The following is a 19,823-nucleotide window of genomic DNA, read 5'->3' on the forward strand; positions in this document are numbered from 1 at the left end:
AATGGGGAAAATGAGTGTCAACCTCATCGCATTGTTATGAATATTAACAAAAAAGTGCATGAGAAATGCACAGTGTCTGGCACGTGGTGTCAGCTTGGCTAAGGTGAACGATTATTAAATGCAACATAGAATTATATTGAAATATCACACGTGCACTAAATGAAAAATTGCACCGTACTTGGGTTCATAATTTAGTCTTTTTTTTCTCCCTTTCTCAAATCGTTTTTCTTCTTTTTATTCTGTTGCAAATATCTGATTTGCCCTCTAAATCATATCCCTTTAAAACACAAAGGAGAGTTTTTCCTTGGGTCCAGACTGCTCACTGGCACTTCTCTGGCACTGCAGCAGCCCCCTGATGAGTGGTGGATGTGCTCCTGAGGGCCAGACACTTCCAGAGCTGTGATCCTCAAGCAGGGTGTCCTGTGTTTCTGGGGATCCATAAAGCCTCTCCAGGGGCTTTGCAGGCACATGGATGGTTTCAAGAGAATCTTCTTTCCCCGTCTCTTTCACAGATACTCTTCTGCTCCTCAAAAAAAAAAAAAGACCTAACTTTCACCTCTCCTTAATATTATGGTGATGATTGGTTCATGGAGAAAAAATTCTGCAAAACAAAACAACAAAACAAAACAACTCCCCTGAAACAAACCTTGAGAAAGTGAAGGATGCCAATAGTAATTACATAACAAACACTACATAACACTGTGTAACAAATCCTGCACAACTCAGATTGTTTTCAGTTTTTAACAAAATTAAATATTTCATGATAAATCACTACGTGGCGTTTTTTCCCGTGTACTTTGGAAGGAGTTCAAGGAATTAAGTCATGTTGCTGTAACTAAACTCTTCCATTTCCCATTTCTCTCTCTCTCTCTCTTTCTCTCTCTCTCTCTCTCTCTCCACACACACACACACACACACACACACACCCTTCCATCCATATATTTCATACATATATATTTCTGTGGACAAGCTTTCTCCATGCTTACATTAAAAGTAATATTAATACTGATGCCAAACCCTTATCACTCTAGTCATAAGTAATATTCTCTTAATGGATATGTGTTTTCACTGAATAAAGAAAATTTCATGAAATTATATCCATCTAAGAGATGCATTTTCATGACAATTTTATTTTTTTATTTCAGAGATTCATTAATAAGATTTATAATATATTTCTATTGTCCCGACCAATTGTGTACAAGCAATAACTGTAATCACAACTCTGGGGAAGAAAAAAACATTTTAAAATTTAGAGCCATATGGTAACTGTAATTTTAAAAACTTAAATTTATAAATACATTTTTCTTATTGAGAATTATAGGGTTATCAAAAAATCCTTTTATTTATAAAATATATTACATTGGGATAAAATGCTGAGGTATTTGTATTTCTCTGGATACATTGTGAATATTTTGCAAGTGCCTGGGAGACAGGCTGGTTAGGTTAGAGTCAGACAGGGAGATCTTAGTCCAGTCGGTAAAAGACAGAAAGAATAATAGTATCAGTCAAAAACAATAGACTTAAATTCCAAGGACATTACAAATAGGTGGATTTGAATCTATACTTATTCCCCTTTTAATTGGGACAAAGAACATAGAATCTTGGATTTCATATATTTAGAACTAAGGGTGCACTTAGTTCTACCCTTGGATGGAACGGGGTCTGAGCTCTTCTGTGCTATTTCCTTTTAAGCATTGATTATAACCTATAACGATCATCCTCTAGACTCACTTTGTGTTCCATATTAATTTGCCCTCTCTTCCGGATCATTCCTGTCAACATTCAAGCTTGCTATGTGATTATTTCCTATCCTAAACAAATGCACAAAAAAGCTCAAGAATGAAAGAGTGTTCATGGATAAAGCAGTGACTAGCAAGAGGTGGAGTAGACATGGAGACTATTTCCACTATTTGCAGGAGCTGAGAAATGGAACAAGGGAAGGGTTATTTTTGTTTTGTTTCTTTCGTAAATTTTTTAACCATTGAAGAAGTGGTCTCTTGGACTTTGGTGGCACAAAATTAGCAAGTACTTAAACATAGTTGTTTAAGTTGTTTAAGCAAGTACTTAAACATAGTTGTTAGAGGGAGTGAGGCTGTAAAAACTACAAAATTACTTTAAAAATGTTAATTGTGGTAATAATACATAACAAAATTTACCATCTTAACCATTTTTAAGTGTACAGTTCAGTAGTATTAAACACATTTACATTGTTGTGCAACCAATCTCTAGAACCTTTTGCAAAACTGAAATTATATACCCATTAAACAACCCTGCATTTGCCCCTCCCCCCAGGCACTGGCAACTGCCATTCTGTTTTCTGTTTCTATGAATTTGATTACTCTAGACACCTCATGTAAGGGGGATCAGACAGTGTCTTTTGTGACTAGATTATTTCACTTAGCATATCCTCAAGGTTCTTCAAGCCATAGTACGTGTCAGAATGTTCTTCCTCTTTAAGGCCGAATAATATTCCACCATGTATTTTGTTTATCCATTCATCCATTGGTGGAAACTAGAGCTGCTTCCACGTTTTGGCTATTGTGAATAATGCTGCAATGAAAATGGGTGTCCAAATCTCTCTTCAGGACTCTGTTTTCAATTCTTTAGACTATATACCTGGAAGTTGAATCACTGGATCATATGGTACTTTTATTTTTTATTTTATGAGGAACCTTCATACTGAATCATTTAACATTCCCACCAACAGTGTCCAAGGGTTCTGGCTTCTTCACATTCTTCCCCACACTTATTATTTTATGTTGTTTTGTTTTGTTTTGTTTTGTTTTTTGGTAGTAGCCATCCTAATGGATATGAGGTAATATTTTGTTGTGGTTTTGGTTTGTACTTCCCCAAAGATTAGTGACATTGAACATCTTCTCATATGCTTTTTGGTGCAAAATGATTTTAAGTAGAAATATTCTTCTTCATACTGAAACAATGAAAATTTCTCTTTTATGCAATAATATTGAGAGAAATTCTAGGAAACTTTAGTAAAGTACAATGCTATTAAACACTACTCAAAGTTCAAGATACTAAAATAACTGTATTCTGCTATAGTTTCCCAGCTAGTCGAGAACATGTCTTAAAAAAAAAAAAACAACTCTAATATTGGTTAATCTTTCATCTTTTGTTTTAACTCTTAGATTAAATTTTCTTATCTCAAAAATCCTCTTGAACTGCTGTAAGCTTCAATTTTTCAAAGGTTTTATTACAAGCCACCAGAAAAATGCATATCCTCCCTCTCTCATGAGATGGAAATAAGAGATAAACATGTCCTAAGGAGAAAAATTACTTTATCCAGAAGCTCCAGTAAATTATTTCCCTTATCAAAGTCTCCGTGGTTTCTGTAATGCTATACTTAGCTTTATTCACTCAATATCTACTCTGCATTAGGTACTAGCCACCCAAAGATAAAATGGTTCAGCTTCTTCCCTAAAAGATTTCACAGTCTAGTGGTAAGAACAGACAAGAAAGTCAGCAAGTTTGCTCTCAGTGTATTGCCATTGAGAACAATTTGCCCAAGGTCTTGTGGGATGATAAAGGGAATTAATTAATCAAGTGAAGCCCAGAATTTGGCATGAGAAGGGTTGTCAGACATGGGGAAGGGAAATGAAGTGAATAGGACTCCTTAGAAGTATTTCAAGATATCAAAGATATGATGGAAGTTTTCCTACAAATATTTTCAAGTTGATTTTCAGTTCCTCTTGTCCTTCCATTTTTAATAAATAATTTTGATCCATCTGTGTATATTTAAATGATCTTTTTCAAAGCTTATTTATTTATGTTGAGAGAGAGAAGGAAAGAGAGAGAGCACAGGGGAGGGGTAGAGAGAGAGGGAGAGAGAGAACTCAAGCAGGCTCCATGTGTGGAGCCCGACGTGGCCTCAAACCCACAAACCAGAGATCATGACCTGAGCTGAAATCAAGAGTGATGCTTAACTGACTGAGCCACCCAGGCGCTCGCAACCACGATCCTACTAGGTCATTTTCTATAAAATTTATTTTGCACAAAATTTGTATTTCAGTTTTACGATGAAGGAGGAAAATGTAGAATTTATAAAATAGTTTCATGTCATGTTAAAAGTTTTAAGACGCTCTTTTACTTATTTTTACCTTACTGCCAAGGCAGTGATTTCTTTGGGATCTAATTCTCATATTTATGTAACTCAAAAACATCCATTAAAAATCTTGATGTAGAGAGGGATAAGTCTCCTTGATATTTGAGTTTATGGCTTCATTATTTTAAACTAGCAACGAAAAGTGAAAGTGCTTCTTTGGGTATTTGTTCTTGAGTTAAGAAAGCTCCTGGGTGAAATGGGTTTTTCAAGCTCTGATGGCTGTAAGTGGTATTAATATCAAATAATTTCAGATTTTCATTGTCTAATGAGACCATTGAGCACAATTCTCTTTCTATATCTGAACACACTGAGATGCACAGAATTCAAGTAATTTGACCAAGGAAATACAGTAAGTATAACAAATTACAGTAGGACCAGATACACAAAGAAGTCCTCCACTTAGCCTGCGTGGATTAGTTACAAGGACTGATACAAGTATTGTGCCTTCTCAGGGTCACTCACTGAAAGTTGATTTTTTTTAAATACCTATTAAACACTTGCACAATTCTATTTTCATTTCTGGCATATGTAGTTTGCCACTGTACTAAATAAATTAAATAGGTCACTCATCTAGAATTTCCTTTGAACTGAAGGGCTTAGATCATTTAAAATTCGTGCAGCGAGATAGAAGGAAATGCATACAGAGACAACAATTTGGAACCGAGCTAACACAAAAATAAAACAAGTTGCTCCATTTCGAAACATGCTTTCCGAGCCCCGCTTCTCTCTCCTGTCCTCATACTTCGCGAAGGCCGCTATGTTTCTGGCCCCCTGTTCTCATTGTTGGTGGCTGATGTTGGTCCTTCTCTGAGCAGACTGAGGTCTTGGGGAATTGGGGGGGACAGCCAATTATTTGGATTCTTCAGTTCTGCTCTCTCACTTTTGTTGGGAGGCATCCCACTGGAGGGGGCCATTCAACCATCATACCTCTTTATTCTCCCTTTTAAAACATTTCTATTAAAGGTTTATCATATATTTTTGAAATGTTCTATTTTGATTGGTGTCACATGTGTTCAAATTCTCAGAGGCAGTTTTGAATTTCCACAAATGCATCGCATTATGAGAATCTGACTTCAACAGCCACTCCTTTAAATGGCTGCGGACTTCTCTCGTTTTAATTGATACAAGGAGCGAACATGTGCTGAGTATTGATGTGCTGGGAGGTGGTGTACCTTATGTACATTCTCTCATTTAATCTGAGCGATACCTCTGCAAAATAGATACTGTCATTAATCCCAGTTCTCACAATTTAATAGTAACAGGCATAGAGCCAAAGTTAAACCCAGGACTTTTTGCCTCCAGTATCTACAGTGTGACCACTGTGCTATGTGCCATGACTCCTAACAGTATAGTACTTTCCACATAGTAAAATTCTCACTACAAAATGTGAATTGAATGGAACTGAATGCATATACTGGCAGCCCATATTCAATGCTCACTGTTACAGACAGAAATTAAGAAATAATCATTTCCACAGTGGGAGAATAAATACAACCCTAAGACATTAATTTCTAATGATTTTTTGCCATGGAAGATACAATGTGATACAAACGTATACATCTTATATGCTATACAAACATTTCCAACTTTCTTAAATTATTAACCTTGACCTTTGTGATATTCAGGAAACATTAAAATAAAAAATGCAATAATACAATCAGTAACCCTCTCTACATAATCATGCTGAACTGAGTGAAATAGGAGTTCTTTTTATTTGGAAAAACAATATTACTCTGTTTTGACTCAAGGGTGTTAACATTTTTAGTGTTCGTATTAATTTGTTTTCTTTTGATCATACAATTATTACATTTATTTTCCTTAGTGAAATGGCAAAACATCCCAATTGCCAAATGCTAATGTTGTGTCCATAGAGTCTGAAAATGCACATCTCATTAGGTTTCTGTTTTTCAGCTGGTAAAAGTTTATGAAGTCAGGATTTGTTTCACTTAGGGGATTTTACTTGTGTATTTTTAAAGATACATTTACCATTTCCCTCAGGTTGCTTATCTGTCCTTCATTATCATAGCAACAAAAGTTTTTCACTTTGTAGTCTTAACGCAGCTCAGAGCGATCTAGTCTGTTCTTCCAAAAACATGAAGAGGATACCTGCTGCATGTTTTTTCAAAAAATATTTTTTGTTCTTCATCTTTGAGAGATTATGTTTATCCAAAGAAAGTGTACAACCCAATATGAAGTTTGTTTTATGCTTTTTAAAAATTTTGACTTGGGGGCGCCTGGGTGGCTCAGTCGGTTGAGCGTCCGACTTCAGCTCAGGTCACAATCTCACGGTTCGTGAGTTCGAGCCCCGCGTCGGGCTCTGGGCTGATGGCTCAGAGCCTGGAGCCTGCTTCTGATTCTGTGTCTCCCTCTCTCTCTGCCCCTCCCCCATTCATGCTCTGTCTCTCTCTGTCCCAAAAATAAATAAACATTAAAAAAAAAACATTTAAAAAAAAATTTTGACTTGAACTTTGATGTTAAGCATCTTCAAGAGGTAGTTTTGTTGTTGTGATTGTTTTAATACTTAAGCAAATAAAAATGGCTGTTTACGACATGAACAATGGTATTTCTAAGAAAATATAAGCCTGAGCTTTGTTCTCCTTTTTGTAATACTGCCCTATCTTTTCTATCCACATGAAACATTCTTAAATGAAAACGTTAAGAGGAGCCTGAGACTCTCTTAGATTCTTCATTAGTTGGCTAGGTCTCCCATAGCAAGATGCTGTGAAAAAGCAACTTTCATGCAGTTATTTTTGTTCCAATATATACAGAAAAGTGACAATACTAAAAAGCTTAGATTTGGATTTCATACCTTACAGTGGCTTTCAAGTACACTTTCTTCCGATTTGTATTGACAGCTCTCTTGTTGGTAGTATTCACCCATTTTAAAGAGAACACAGAAATCCAAAGTGAGTTGTCAGTCCAAGGTCATCTAGTTTGTAGAGTCACAAATTAAACCTGTAAGTTCTGATCACAAGTTCTTGTTAATAATTCCTTTTCACTTTCCATGATTAGATGCTGTGAAATGAGGAAAAGGGAAGCAAAAATGCTAAAGTAATTTAAATTATAAGATGTAGTGCACTCTATATTCAGTTGAAAGGCTTAAAAATTTAAAAAAAATTTTGAGAGAGATAGACAGAGCATGAGCGGGGGAGGGGCAGAGAGAGAGGGAGACACAGAATCCGAAGCAGGCCCCAGGCTCTGAGCTGTCAGCACAGAGCCCGATGCGGGGCTCGAACTCACAGACTGCGAGATCATGACCTGAGCCTAAGTCAGACGCTCAACCGACTGAGCCAGCCAGGTGCCCCTTAAAAATTTTTTTTAAATGTGTATAATCTATACATATTGCATATTATGTACATAATAGACATTGAATATTATATACATAATATTCATTTATAACATACTTTTAGTATATTATATACACTTTCAGTATATTATATGTAAGATATATGCGTATGTATATACACACCCTATACATATATATTATATATAGGTTACCAAACTTTCCTATTTAAGGAGTTTTTTTGAACATGACAGGAAGATATAACCTAACAGAATCTTTCAAACCGGTCACCTTGGAAATGATAGACAAACTGAGATTATTGACTCAATAGTTAACCCTTTACTTTGTTCACAGTTGCAAACATTTTTTGAGACATTCCTGACAGCCAGTTCACCTCTTCAGGCTTTTGATAATATGAAGGAAGCAATTAGCAAACTCCTCCTAGCAGCTGAAGTATTCAGTGAAACATCTACTCTGGGACCAAAGGCCTTCAATAGGTAAAAACAAAATTTAACATTAAAAAAATTAAAAAACCCCAATCTAAAAATTATTAGTGAAAATATATCTTAATTATTACAAGTAGGTGCTATTTGGAAAATGTTATGTCAGTATATAAATATGGGCTTGCAAGCATCTTTCCATATTTGTAGATCCTACACTTCAAAGCATGTTACAGACTTGTTATTGTCTAGATAATAGTGACAAGAAATAAAGCACACATTATTTAAGTGGATTTTAATTGTATCTCCTTTAAGCTTAGGTATTTCTATCATATGCACTTTGCATTGACTAGGTGTAATTTTACTTATGGCCCTTATTAACAATAGTCAATAGCTACTATTTTCATGTTACAGCCTACTTCGACGTAATTTAATGCCCTTTTTCTAAAAAAAAAAGTTAAATTTACAATGTCAACAAAAAGGAGGTGGCTCAATTAAGCTTTATCATGCTTCCTATGTGAATAAGAATGCCCAGCGTGTAGGAGTAGGAGAGTTTCCTTCTCCATATTTGCATTTTCATGAAGTAAACTCATATGTTTAATGCATTATTAAACTCATTGTTTAATGCTTTATATTTGTATTTTCTGTAAGGAACAAAACAAATTCCAATTTAAAAATAGGTTGTATGTAATTCCATATTATCCAAGCCACTGCTCTCTTTAATTAATACATACCTTGAAATTTAACTGTAGTAACTGTTAATAATGCATCAAATGATAGAGCAAATGTAGCAAATAGAATATATTTTTATATTACCTTGTGTTTTTATTTCAGATGCAGATTATGTTTTCAACTTTTAACTTTTGATATTGGTTACTACAATTTCAGGTACCCTGTTGTGCTCCAGGTGCGTATGCCAAAGGCTTTCTGTGAGCTTCCCGCCTTATGCTGAATGATCTATGTGCGTGTGTGTGTGTGTATGTGTGTGCACGCGTTGTTTGCATTCATAATAACCAACCAATAAGTAGCAACTTATATTAAAGTCACTGCAGGCTTATATTTTACTGTAGTTCAGAAAATTAATTAATGTATGGAGAATCTATGATTTGAGGTCCAGTCCCTACTATGCCTCACTGTGGAACAGGCACAGATTTTTCTATGGTTCAGTCACTGTTTATGAAATAAAGTGGTAGACATTTGGGTAATAGAAAATAGCAGTTACCCAGCTTATTCCCTTATAGATATATCTATCTATCTATCTATCTATGTATCTATCTTATTCTTTACATATAGATATTTAGGGTTTTTTTTTTAATGTTTATTTTTGAGAAGGAGAGTGAGTGAGTGGGAGAGGGGCAGAGAAAGAAGGAGACAGAGAAGACTCTGTGTTGTCAATACAGAGCCCAGTGAAGGGCTCCAAGTCATGAACCCTGAGATCATAACCTGAGTGGAAGTCAGATGCTCAATGGACTGAGCCACCCAGGTGCCCCTAGGTATTTAGTTTTAAATTGGCCTATATTTTAATTAAAAAGCCATGGGAATTTTTCAAATATATGTTTTTTTTCCTAGTATAAAATATGTGTAAATTGAAGAGTGTTTTTTTATATACCCTGATTCTTTTGCTTCCTTTCAAATTAAATGAACTAATTCAGATCATCTCCTACATATTTCTCATCTAAAATATCCCTTTGTGGCAAGAAGATTTAAAAACATTGAATAAGTCTACAGAAAGCTTTATTTTGGGGTATGGAGTAGGAAGAAGGGAAGAGGAGCAAAATAAAATTATGAACAATCAGATTTCAACTTCATATTGCATTGACTGCGTTTCAAACTATTGTACAAGGGGAGTGATTATATCATATGTGGCTCAGACATTTAGTTTAATAGCTCAAAGACTCATTCATAAAATTTTGAAACTTCATGAATCTACATTTTAAATTATTCATTATCTTGCACACATCTTAGTGTGTTCTTTAAAATTTATTGTTCAGAACTGTTACTTATTATCTTTCATGGACACGAATTCTAACAGTAAAGAGTTTCAAGATAAACTTAAGTGACTTTATAATCCATTAATTTTCTTATAAAAATTGTATCTTCAAAAGAACATTTCTTATATTTTATAAAACTGTTGGCCTCCAAAAAGGCCACTAGATGTCAGCTCTGATCTACAATCCAACAGGAATGAATCATGTCTTACAAGTGATTCCACTGCATTAATATAAAAGTCAATGAAAAATATTTGCCGTGCTTTTACTCTTTCACAGGTGCATGAGCATTTAAATTTTCAAGATGATGATAATACGGATTTTGAGGACCAAAACACAGAAGAATCCCTTTTACAAGATACTTTCAATTTTCTCTTCTCTAATGAATCTTCACTTCCCATGTTTTCTGAGATATTTCAGGGACTTTATATATCAGGTGTTTTTAAGGTAAGTGCATATTCTTGTAGTGACAAATATTTCTTTCAAGTCATTCTTTGGAAGGTGCCATTTTCTTTATTTTGCAGTTAGGCAAATTGATAATTCGTTTGAAACTAATTGGTATCCATTATATTACATCTGTTAATATTTTTCTGGCCTAAAGACTAATATTATTTTACGTCAACTAAGTATGAGTGACTGATTCTGGTGCAGTTATGGGTTAAAATAAGGCAATTCCTAATTCCTAAGGAATGTTTGTGGATATTATGAATAATACATATTCTATGTTATTTAGAATTCTTTAAGAGGAATAGGGAGAATAAGAGAACTTTTTGGAGCCGGTCTAGAATAGCAGTAAGTGCTCTAGATTGACACCAAGGCACTGGAGTTATAATACTCATTTTTAAAGAATTCACATCTGGTTAACATCTTTGCTTAGATTTCTGATGATTAGGATGTAGTGCTTCGTAGTAGCATTGGTTAATTTTTTAATGACATGTTAATACAACTTTTCTTGATGGATCAAAAAATCTGTACAGATTACTAAGTACAGCATTATTCTCTATACGTCTTTCTGTTTTAAAACCCGTATTCAGAGAACTTGGAAGAGTAGAACATGGAAGTTCTCACAAACAACGTTCTTGCTCTGTGGAGAGTTGTTTGTGAGAGACAGAACGTAACTTTATAGACTGCTGTTTCCCTGAGATTTTATTAATTCTCCTTCTAGTTCCCTATTTTCCTTCACTAGTGAGTAGATTGTCATTAAAACCATTAGATGCACTTCACCCAGAAGGAATGGAAAATATTTGCAACTTCTCTGCTCTGGGATGCATCAGGAAAAAAATAGATGTGAGGGGAAAATGGGGCAGGGGGACCATTTATCAGAATCCACAAACTCCAAAACTGTAATTTGGAAGAGATTCACATGTTCATTTGCTGCTCTGATCTCTGGTACTTTGAGGGCTGAAGAGGACTCTTCCTGCCTTCCCAAATTGTCACACACCGTCTACCCTATGGGGCTCATCTCCCCAGGCTTACTACCAAAGCACTATTGAGCAATTTCATTCAGCATCTCTTTGTCAAATATGAAATTTTCTTAGAGTCAGACACTGTTGTGACAAGCTGAAGCTACTATGTATTATTTAGCGTTAATTAGCTCAGCTGTTTGTAGAGTTCGAACTTTGGTGTATAAAGTGGGAAGCAATTGGGCTAAACATGGTTTGACTTGGTAACAATCGCTTAAGATTTGTTCCCCTCCCCCGTTATAGGGCGAAAACTATCAAAAGGAACCAAATCAATGCCTGTCTTTAGAGGAGATGCACTCAATTATGACCTTCATAAAGGAACTTGGGAGTTTGGGGCCATTCCAACTGGTAAAACAAAAGTGACATTTGATTTCTCATGATCACTGAGATTATAGTAGATCAGCCATAAGCTATTTGATTTTCACTTGATGAAGATATTTCGTTAAGAACTAGAAACCTTTGTAAGCTTCTTTCTTCTTTTCAGAGATCTAAATATTAAAATGAGCAGAATCCATTTTCTTTAGGACTTTGCAAATAATACATGGCTTATTCAAGCTAAAGGATATGGGATCAGTAGGGCTGCCAGTATATGGCAGTTCTTAAGGAAAAATGTCCACATTTTTCTAGAGAAGTTTTGCTTTTAGCTTTGGGACATTTATGTTGGACAAAAATTTCTTTCTGCTCATTGTGCCCTTTTTGTTTGTGTAAAATCAAATATTACTGAATATAACCACATCTTAGAAAACTACCTAAATCTTAATTTGTTGCAACTCTATAGCAAACCTCAAAGAAAGAAAATGTAAACAGTTATGATAACCATTACTGGTTTCAGCCTAAAAAAATCAATGACATTTTATTGTCTTTTCTGTGTATTTCTTTGGGTTCTGTTAATGTATTGGTCAATATCAAGATAATTTAGTACATATACATGTGCATGTTCAGTACTTGCTTTTTCTCTAGTTCTGTCACTTGTCTAGATAGACTACAATGGATTTATATTTTTCTACCTAAGGTTTGTTTATACAAAACATCTTTTTAAAACAGCATTTTTAAAAGTCCACTGAGTTTGTTATTAATCTGTATGGATCGACATTTATTTTTTACTTAAAAAAACATGTATTCACATTATATTTATCTGAGTTATAACTAATTTACTAAGTTATTTAGTGAATGTTTGGCACTTGTTTTTATAATTTAGACTCATTTTATTTTATTTTTTCCAAACTTTTCTTTAAATTCTAGTTTAGTTAACATACAGTGCAATATTAGTTTCAGGAGTAGAATTTAATGATTCATCACTTACATATAACAATCATTGCTCATCAAAATAGACTCATATTTTAGAGGATTCAAAGTAAGCTTTTGCCCCAAAGATAATTTAATTGGTAGATTATTTTAATTAATTTAAACATACCCATATTACATTTGTGACTGTTGGATCAAAACTCTACAAATATAAAGAAAGAGGTCTCATTCTTCAGGAATTCATAATTTAAGATATTGTGAATGTAGTGAACATCACTCGGCACAGACTACAGAATTATTTCGCAGGAGAAAGAGCAAATCCTAATTTCCTGACTCTCGGTGTCAAAAGAGGATGACTAGATTTTTTTTTGTAGGATTAACATCTCTCACGCTGACAAAGTTCATTTGTAATCCAAAGCAATTTCTCCTCATTCTTCCTACTGCCTGACTCAGTCTGTCATTCACCTGTTCTCAGATATCTTTAGGAAGGAGACGTCCATTTCCATTCAATGAAAAGAGAAAGAAAACTCATCCTATTTAGAAATATGATCAACAAAATTTGTTCCTTATAAAAAGTGACATTTGCCTTGACAACTGCACAGAAAATTATATTATGATACTGACCAATGGATTTTAAATAAATATCTGATTTTTAAAAACAGCTGAATAAAATACAAAGACTTTTCTAGTAATAACACCTTAGTTTCCATAACTTATTCAGGTATTCTCATTTTGACTGTTTCTTTTCAGCTCTTCCCATCTACTGCTCCTGGGATTCAGTCTTTGATGCGTGAATTTTATGATATGGCAAATCCTATAGGACAACCTGGTTCAGTCCTGACTCAGTACTGGTCTCTTTTAAATGTATTTGAACAATTTCGGCTCCTGAATAAAAACGCACAGCTACACCCACTGGAATGGTAAGATAGCCACAAATTTGAATTGTGCAATCCAAAAATTCTCTAAAGATTGATTTCAAAAGATTTTGCCTGCATTAAAGAAAGCAACAAAAAGAAATGTGTCCAAAAATTTGTGCTCTGGAAAATAAGCTTCTGTAAAGCATTGAAACCATAACAATTCTAGTGGTCTTCAAACACTGTAATAAGAACACATCCAACAGTTTTTCAAACCAACAGGACTTGACTCTAAAGAGTAATGTTTAAAATTAAAACCTTCAAATTTGTTTCATTCTGTGATATATATCCTTGAATTACAGGCGTATCAGACAGAAAGACTTGGGTGACTTTTTTCTTTTCTTTTCTTTTCTTTTTAATATCGGCGTGGAGCCCAAGATGGTATGAACATTTATTTAAAGAGTTTTTGAGGCATGGCTTTAAAGTGGGCAGAATGTATCCAAATTTATAAATATGTCTGTCCCTGCCGGAAGAATAGAACTTTTCTTTTTTTTTAGAAGGTCGAATCTCGGGAAGCCTGGGTGCCTCAGTTGGTTGAGTATCCGACGTCGGCTCGGGTCACATACTCACACCCACACGTCAGGCTCTGTGCTGACAGTGCAGAGCCTGGAGCTTGCTTTAGTTCTGTGTCTCCCTTTCTCTCTGCGCCTCCACTGCTCTCTCTCTCTCTCTCTCTCTCTCTCTCTCAAAAATAAATAACCATTAAAAAATCAAAGAAAAAAAAGAAGGTAGAATCTCAGAGGGAAACATTTGGCCTCCCCTTCCACTTTCATTCTAATGAAAGGTAGTAATGAGCAGATGGAAGAAAGGATAGGCCAGGTGAACACATTAACATCTCCTGTAATTGTTGAAAATGGACAGTGCCTAACACACTGGCTAAGTCTGCTTTTCTTTTATAGGATGGAATTCAGGGAATATTTGACTTTTCTACTGCCAGGAAAACAGAAGCAAACCTAAAACCTCCTAGGGAGATGAAAGATGAAATGGCCAGGCTATAACCATTTATGTCTCTTGCAGTTACCCTCAGGAAGGAATGGCTTTGGTTCTCCTGAGTGCTGCTTCCTTTCCCTCTACCTCAGGAGATAATGAAAGCAGATCCACAATAATTTTTTCTCAATTAAAAAATGTAAATACTCATATATTTGATGAATTCTTAGCACATTACTCAGGATCAGAACTCACTTTAATTGTCATAACGTTAGGAGGTTGGCCTTATTCCCTAAATGCCCGAAGTAGTAAGCCAAACAGAAAGTTTATTTGTTTGTTTGAGAAGTAGGTTTTAAATAATAGAGCTCAGTGCCTGTTTCTCTGTTCTTTGCACTCACTCAAGGAATCCGAGTCTGTCTCATTCATCATTATCAGTTGGGAGGAGCAAACTTGATTTAGCTACTGTTTTTAACTTGGACTAAATTCCCTTGAGATATGCAAGCATTGGAAAGTTTGTTTCTCAGCAAGTTTTTCTCAAGAGTCACATGTAGTGTCAGGTTAAGTAAGGGGCTTATCTTAAATTTAACTGTAACCCTAACCCTCACCCTCACCCTAACCCTAACCCTAACTGATTCCCTTTAAATAAAGGAATGTATTAGTGGTCAGTGTTGAAAGTGATCAGTGTAGAAAGAGTCAGGACTTTTTTGAATCAGACAGACATGGATTCAAATATCCCAACCCTAGAGTTTATTAATTTTAGCAGCTAAAGTTTTGACCCCTCTGAGACTCAATCTCCACATCTATAAAATATGGATTATACTACCTACCACATATTATTTTACAAGAATTGAATAAGATAATTTCCACATACCACATGGTGTCTGGTATGCTGCAGGGCAAGTAGGTAATAAATATTAATATTGACTTTTCATGTTTCTCTGCTATCCAAAGGTCACTTTAGGATCTACGGTGGAGGAAATATTTTTCTTTCTTTTATAGGAAAAGTAAGACAAGTTCAAAAGATTTTTATCTAACTTAACACAGAAAATTAAACTTCAGATCTTTATCAAAAAGCAATTAGGTAAATCACCTCAGAACATTTCAAGAAATAAAACTCAATTCTAATTATCTTCAAATTTCCCTGGGAGCATATGTATATTTAATTATCATCCATGCTGTATTACAAGGAGGATGCATATTATACATATTTTCCAGACGAGGAAACCAGGATGAAAAGGTGGATCGTTTGCTCAAGCCACACAGGTAAGAGAAATAGAGGAGAGCTTAGGACCCTGGCCTCATGTCCACGGTCCAGTCTTTATTCCAGTTCATCCTGCAGAAGGGAGGTCAGGTGTAGTCATTTGTCATTGTCTGTATCTTCACAATAGTCACCTCCAGCTTTTTCTACTTCTAGCCAATTTTACATACCTATGCTACCTGTAGGGATTAATGACTTCATGATTCCTTTTTTTAAAGATTATTTATTATTTTGAAAGAGAGAGAGAGAACAGAGAGCACATACACATGCGCCAGTAGGGGAGGGGCAGAGAGGGGAAGAGAGAGAATCCCAAGCAGGCTCCATGCTATCAGTGCAGGGCTGGTGTGGGGCTTGATCCCACAAACCATGAGATTATGACCTGAGCCAAAATCAAGAGTCGGATGCTTGAGCGACTAAGCCACCCAGGCACCCCTCACGCTTCCTTTCAAATAAAGATCATTTGCTTGGAGCAACAAGGTGAGAAGAGATAAAGTCAGAAAAGCAAGAGTTAGAAAAAGTGATAATTATTTATGTGTGCGCCCTGAGGCTTAGAATCCAGAGGTCCCAACAGAATTAGTGTAAATCTGAACAAAATGAAAATGTTGCTTACTATCAATATTTGTGTACTATCTGTTAATTCTCACTTTACTAGAAATACATTTGCTTTGCTCTCATCATACGCTTTCCATGAAAAATCCACATTTTTAAAACAAATAATTTATTCACTAAATTGCATAAGGAATCACTGCAGGATGCTTTAACATACAAAGCATCTCATCCCGTTAAGATACTAATTCAGTGTACGTGCATTTCAGGGTTGTATCTTTTATGAGCTTCACTTTGAGTTTTTGCTTCTATGAATTCAGAGCTATTTTTTTTTAATTTGGCCTGGCACTCAGTCAACCTTCAACTAAACATATCTAACCCCATGCTTGCTTTATGTTTCTTCATTCCTTGGGAGGAAGGAAATATTTTAAAGTAAGTCCTAGACATTATTTTTCACCCCTAATTACTTCACTGTATGTATCAAGGAAAAAAAAACACCTTTACAAAGTAAACTGAAATAAAATTATCACACCTTCCAACATTTGCAATACTTTTAATTCCCTGATTCTTCGTAATTTGCTGATGTTTGTATTTTGAAGGAACTGAATATGCCTTATTCATCTCTTCCCTACCACAGTGCCCAGCACAATATCTGGGACAATAAATATTTATAAAATGTAATTTAACACAGGGCATTTGATTTCATTCTCATCCCTGTGAAGTAAGGCCAGGGCTGTTATCTCTGTTCTGCTGCAGGAGAAGTGGAGAATCACAGCTCAGCCCGGGAAAGTAGTCTCCATCATCAGGACCAGCAATTTTTCTGCTGCAGTTTTGATTATTTGGTACCAAACTTGAGGATTTAGAGGGGTATCTGGCTAGGCATCTAGTTATACAACAGAAAACTGAGGCAAACACACTAGATAGAACTAACCCTTACTGTTAAGCGTAGTTACTGTTTAAGGATAGAAGATGCAGGAAGACATAGGTCATTTTCTGCATAGTACGCTTCTGTTTCTTAGGTTATATGCATGTTCTCCTGAGTCTATGTCTCAGGGCTCCAAGCTTCTCACTTCAGGACTGTGTAATTTTTTCCAAACAAATTCCAGTAAGAATGTGTGTTCCCAAATTCACTTCTGTTGGACCCAGGCTATCAGAGATCGCTCACTTTTGGACTGAAGAGTGACTTTTTGCCCTGGTTTTCTTCAAATGTACTTCTGCTGATTGGAGATGATGAGATTTCCACCCACCTCACTTGAGGCGAGATTGCCAGCTTTGAGGAGTGAAATCCAGAAAGTGTTTCTTTGTGTTCATCAAAATATCTGTGCCCACACAGGACAAAAAAAAAAAAAAAAAATAGTGTGTTCAATGTAATTTCCATGAATTGTGTTCATTTCATTGATCTAGATTTGTTTGGCATTGCATTTGCAGGGCTTCTTTCACAGAGGATAAGAACATTGAAAAACCACAAGTGCCATTTGATGCAATTGAAAATAAAAAAGGTAAAAAGATATGGTCTCGCTGATTCCAACATGAAAATAAGTGTTGCGTGGCTCAAAAAATACATAAGAAAGTGTTTCGCTTCATTAGCAATAAAAAATGGAAGTTAAACTAGGAAATACAATTTTCCTTCAAATTTGAAACAGTTTTGCCTCTTAAAGATAATAGAGCTGGGGAAAGTGTAGGGAAGTAAGCATTCTCATGCTACGTGTGCTAGTTAAACTGAGCAACCTCCCTTAAGGACCATAACAACATATAAGAAAATCCTTAGAAGTTATTCTTGCATCACAGAAATTTCACTCCTAGATATTCAATTTAAGCAAATAATTAAGAATGTACACAGAAGTTTAGTTACATGAGTTATTAATAAATAAAAAAATTAGAAACTGCTATTTTCTACAGTTACTTCTAAAATTACTTATAATACAATTACTTCTACTGTAATAATACTGAATTGGATAAATAAATTAAGTTATAGATTTCCAACAAAATATGATAAAGCCATTCCAATATTGCAGAAGAGTTATTTATGACATGAAAGATGTTTATGGTATATCATTAAATGAAAGAATTGGCTACAAGCAACTTGGGCCTCAGGGAAAACTAATGGTGATTGTAATTTTCTCTCCTGGACTTATCTTTATGTTCTAATTTTTTCCTTCTAAAGAACATCTGAGCTTTTTGTCATACAAAAAGAAAATGTTTCTAACTTTAAGAATAAAAGATGAAAAGAAGTACTACGTGTCTACAATTTTTTAGAAATCAAAATTTTCCTAGTACAAATCAAGGTTTAATACAATACAGTGGTTCTCAACATGTGTGGCCCCTAGACCAGAAGAAACCTCAACATCACCTGGGAAATTTAGATGATTCATATCTGCTGAATCAGAATCCTACTTTTCTGGGTATGAGACCCAGCACTCTGTATTTTTCTTAAGTGTTTATTTATTTTGAGTGTTATTTTATTTTTTGAGGGAGAGGGAATCCAAGCCGAGGGGAGGGACAGAACGGGAGGAGGACAGAGGATCAAAAGCAGGTTCCGTGCTGACAGCAGAGAGCAGGTTCTGTGCTGACAGCAGAGAGCCTGATGTGGGGCTCTAACTTGCAAACCGCGAAATCATGCCTGAGTTCAGGTGCTTAACCCATAGAGCCACCCAGGCACCCCCGGCACTCTGTATTTTAAGAAACCCTTCAGTTGATTCTGAGGCATGCTAAAGTTTGAGAAAGACTTATTCAATAGAATGAAGTGGTAAGCCCAGTGAAGAACTGATTATAAACTGCTGCTCTGACTCTTTCTGGTTCCCATCATTTTTTCTCTATTTTTAAATGAATAATTTAAGCATTCTGAGTACGTTTATTCATTCCTTTGTTCCACCAGTATTTACTAAGGAGTTTTTTATAGAGATGTTTGGTTCGATTCAGAAACTTAAAAGTAAATGTCAGTGGAATCAACTGGATAGAATTTCTGTAATTCTAATGATTTGGGATATTAAAGTCATAAAATCATAGAACTAGAAGGAATCTCAGTAGATCACCTTCAGGCAATGGAGACATTTAGACCATTCATTTTTCTCCCCTAATATTTTCCTATTTGGAAAACTCATTCTTCTGAGATTTGAACCGAGTAACTCCTTTTATTTTACATAGCTTTCAGTTTAACTAAGAAGTGCTTTCTGATGTAATAAGTTAAGTAATAAAATATGTGTTTTATTAAGTTGTGCTGTTTGAGATTAATGAATATGTATTCTTTTTGTTTTGATTAATAGTTTTCATTTTAAATTAACTTTTCTTTTTTTAGCTTCTGTTCCACGAATTATGAGTGAAACCAAAGAAGTTCATTGTAGTAATGGTGAGTTCCAATTAAAGTCTTTCAGTGGCATAACCAATAGTGAGGCACAGCCCTGCATTGAAGAAATCGTCATTTTCTCATAGTTGGACACTTATAGACTACAATATTAATATTGCAGTAAAATAAATAAATAAATAAATAAATAAATATTAAGTACATTTTTAGAAGTTTCTGAATAAGTTGTTATCTGTCACTTTTGCATAAGAAGAGCATTTTTATATCTCTGTTTTTGAACATGAAATATTATGCTCATGTGTTTGTTTAAGGACAGTGACTTTCAAACTCATTTTGAGGAG

General features: G+C 35.1%; 1 protein-coding gene across 4 annotated transcripts in view; it reads left to right on the forward strand.

The window, feature by feature from the left end:
* CPED1 (cadherin like and PC-esterase domain containing 1) overlaps window positions 1-19,823 on the forward strand; it is a 266,420-nt gene that overhangs the window by 117,300 nt on the left and 129,297 nt on the right. For all 4 annotated transcript variants that reach the window (XM_042923099.1, XM_042923100.1, XM_042923101.1 and 1 more), the window contains 7 exons: window positions 7,755-7,897; window positions 8,675-8,747; window positions 10,108-10,275; window positions 11,535-11,639; window positions 13,287-13,456; window positions 17,610-17,680; window positions 19,477-19,527. In XM_042923099.1, the coding sequence (XP_042779033.1) occupies window positions 7,755-7,897; window positions 8,675-8,747; window positions 10,108-10,275; window positions 11,535-11,639; window positions 13,287-13,456; window positions 17,610-17,680; window positions 19,477-19,527 (781 nt within the window). The remainder of the gene's footprint in view (window positions 1-7,754; window positions 7,898-8,674; window positions 8,748-10,107; window positions 10,276-11,534; window positions 11,640-13,286; window positions 13,457-17,609; window positions 17,681-19,476; window positions 19,528-19,823) is intronic.

This window comes from Panthera leo, chromosome A2 (assembly GCF_018350215.1).
Source record: "Panthera leo isolate Ple1 chromosome A2, P.leo_Ple1_pat1.1, whole genome shotgun sequence".
Taxonomy (NCBI): Eukaryota; Metazoa; Chordata; class Mammalia; order Carnivora; family Felidae; genus Panthera; species Panthera leo.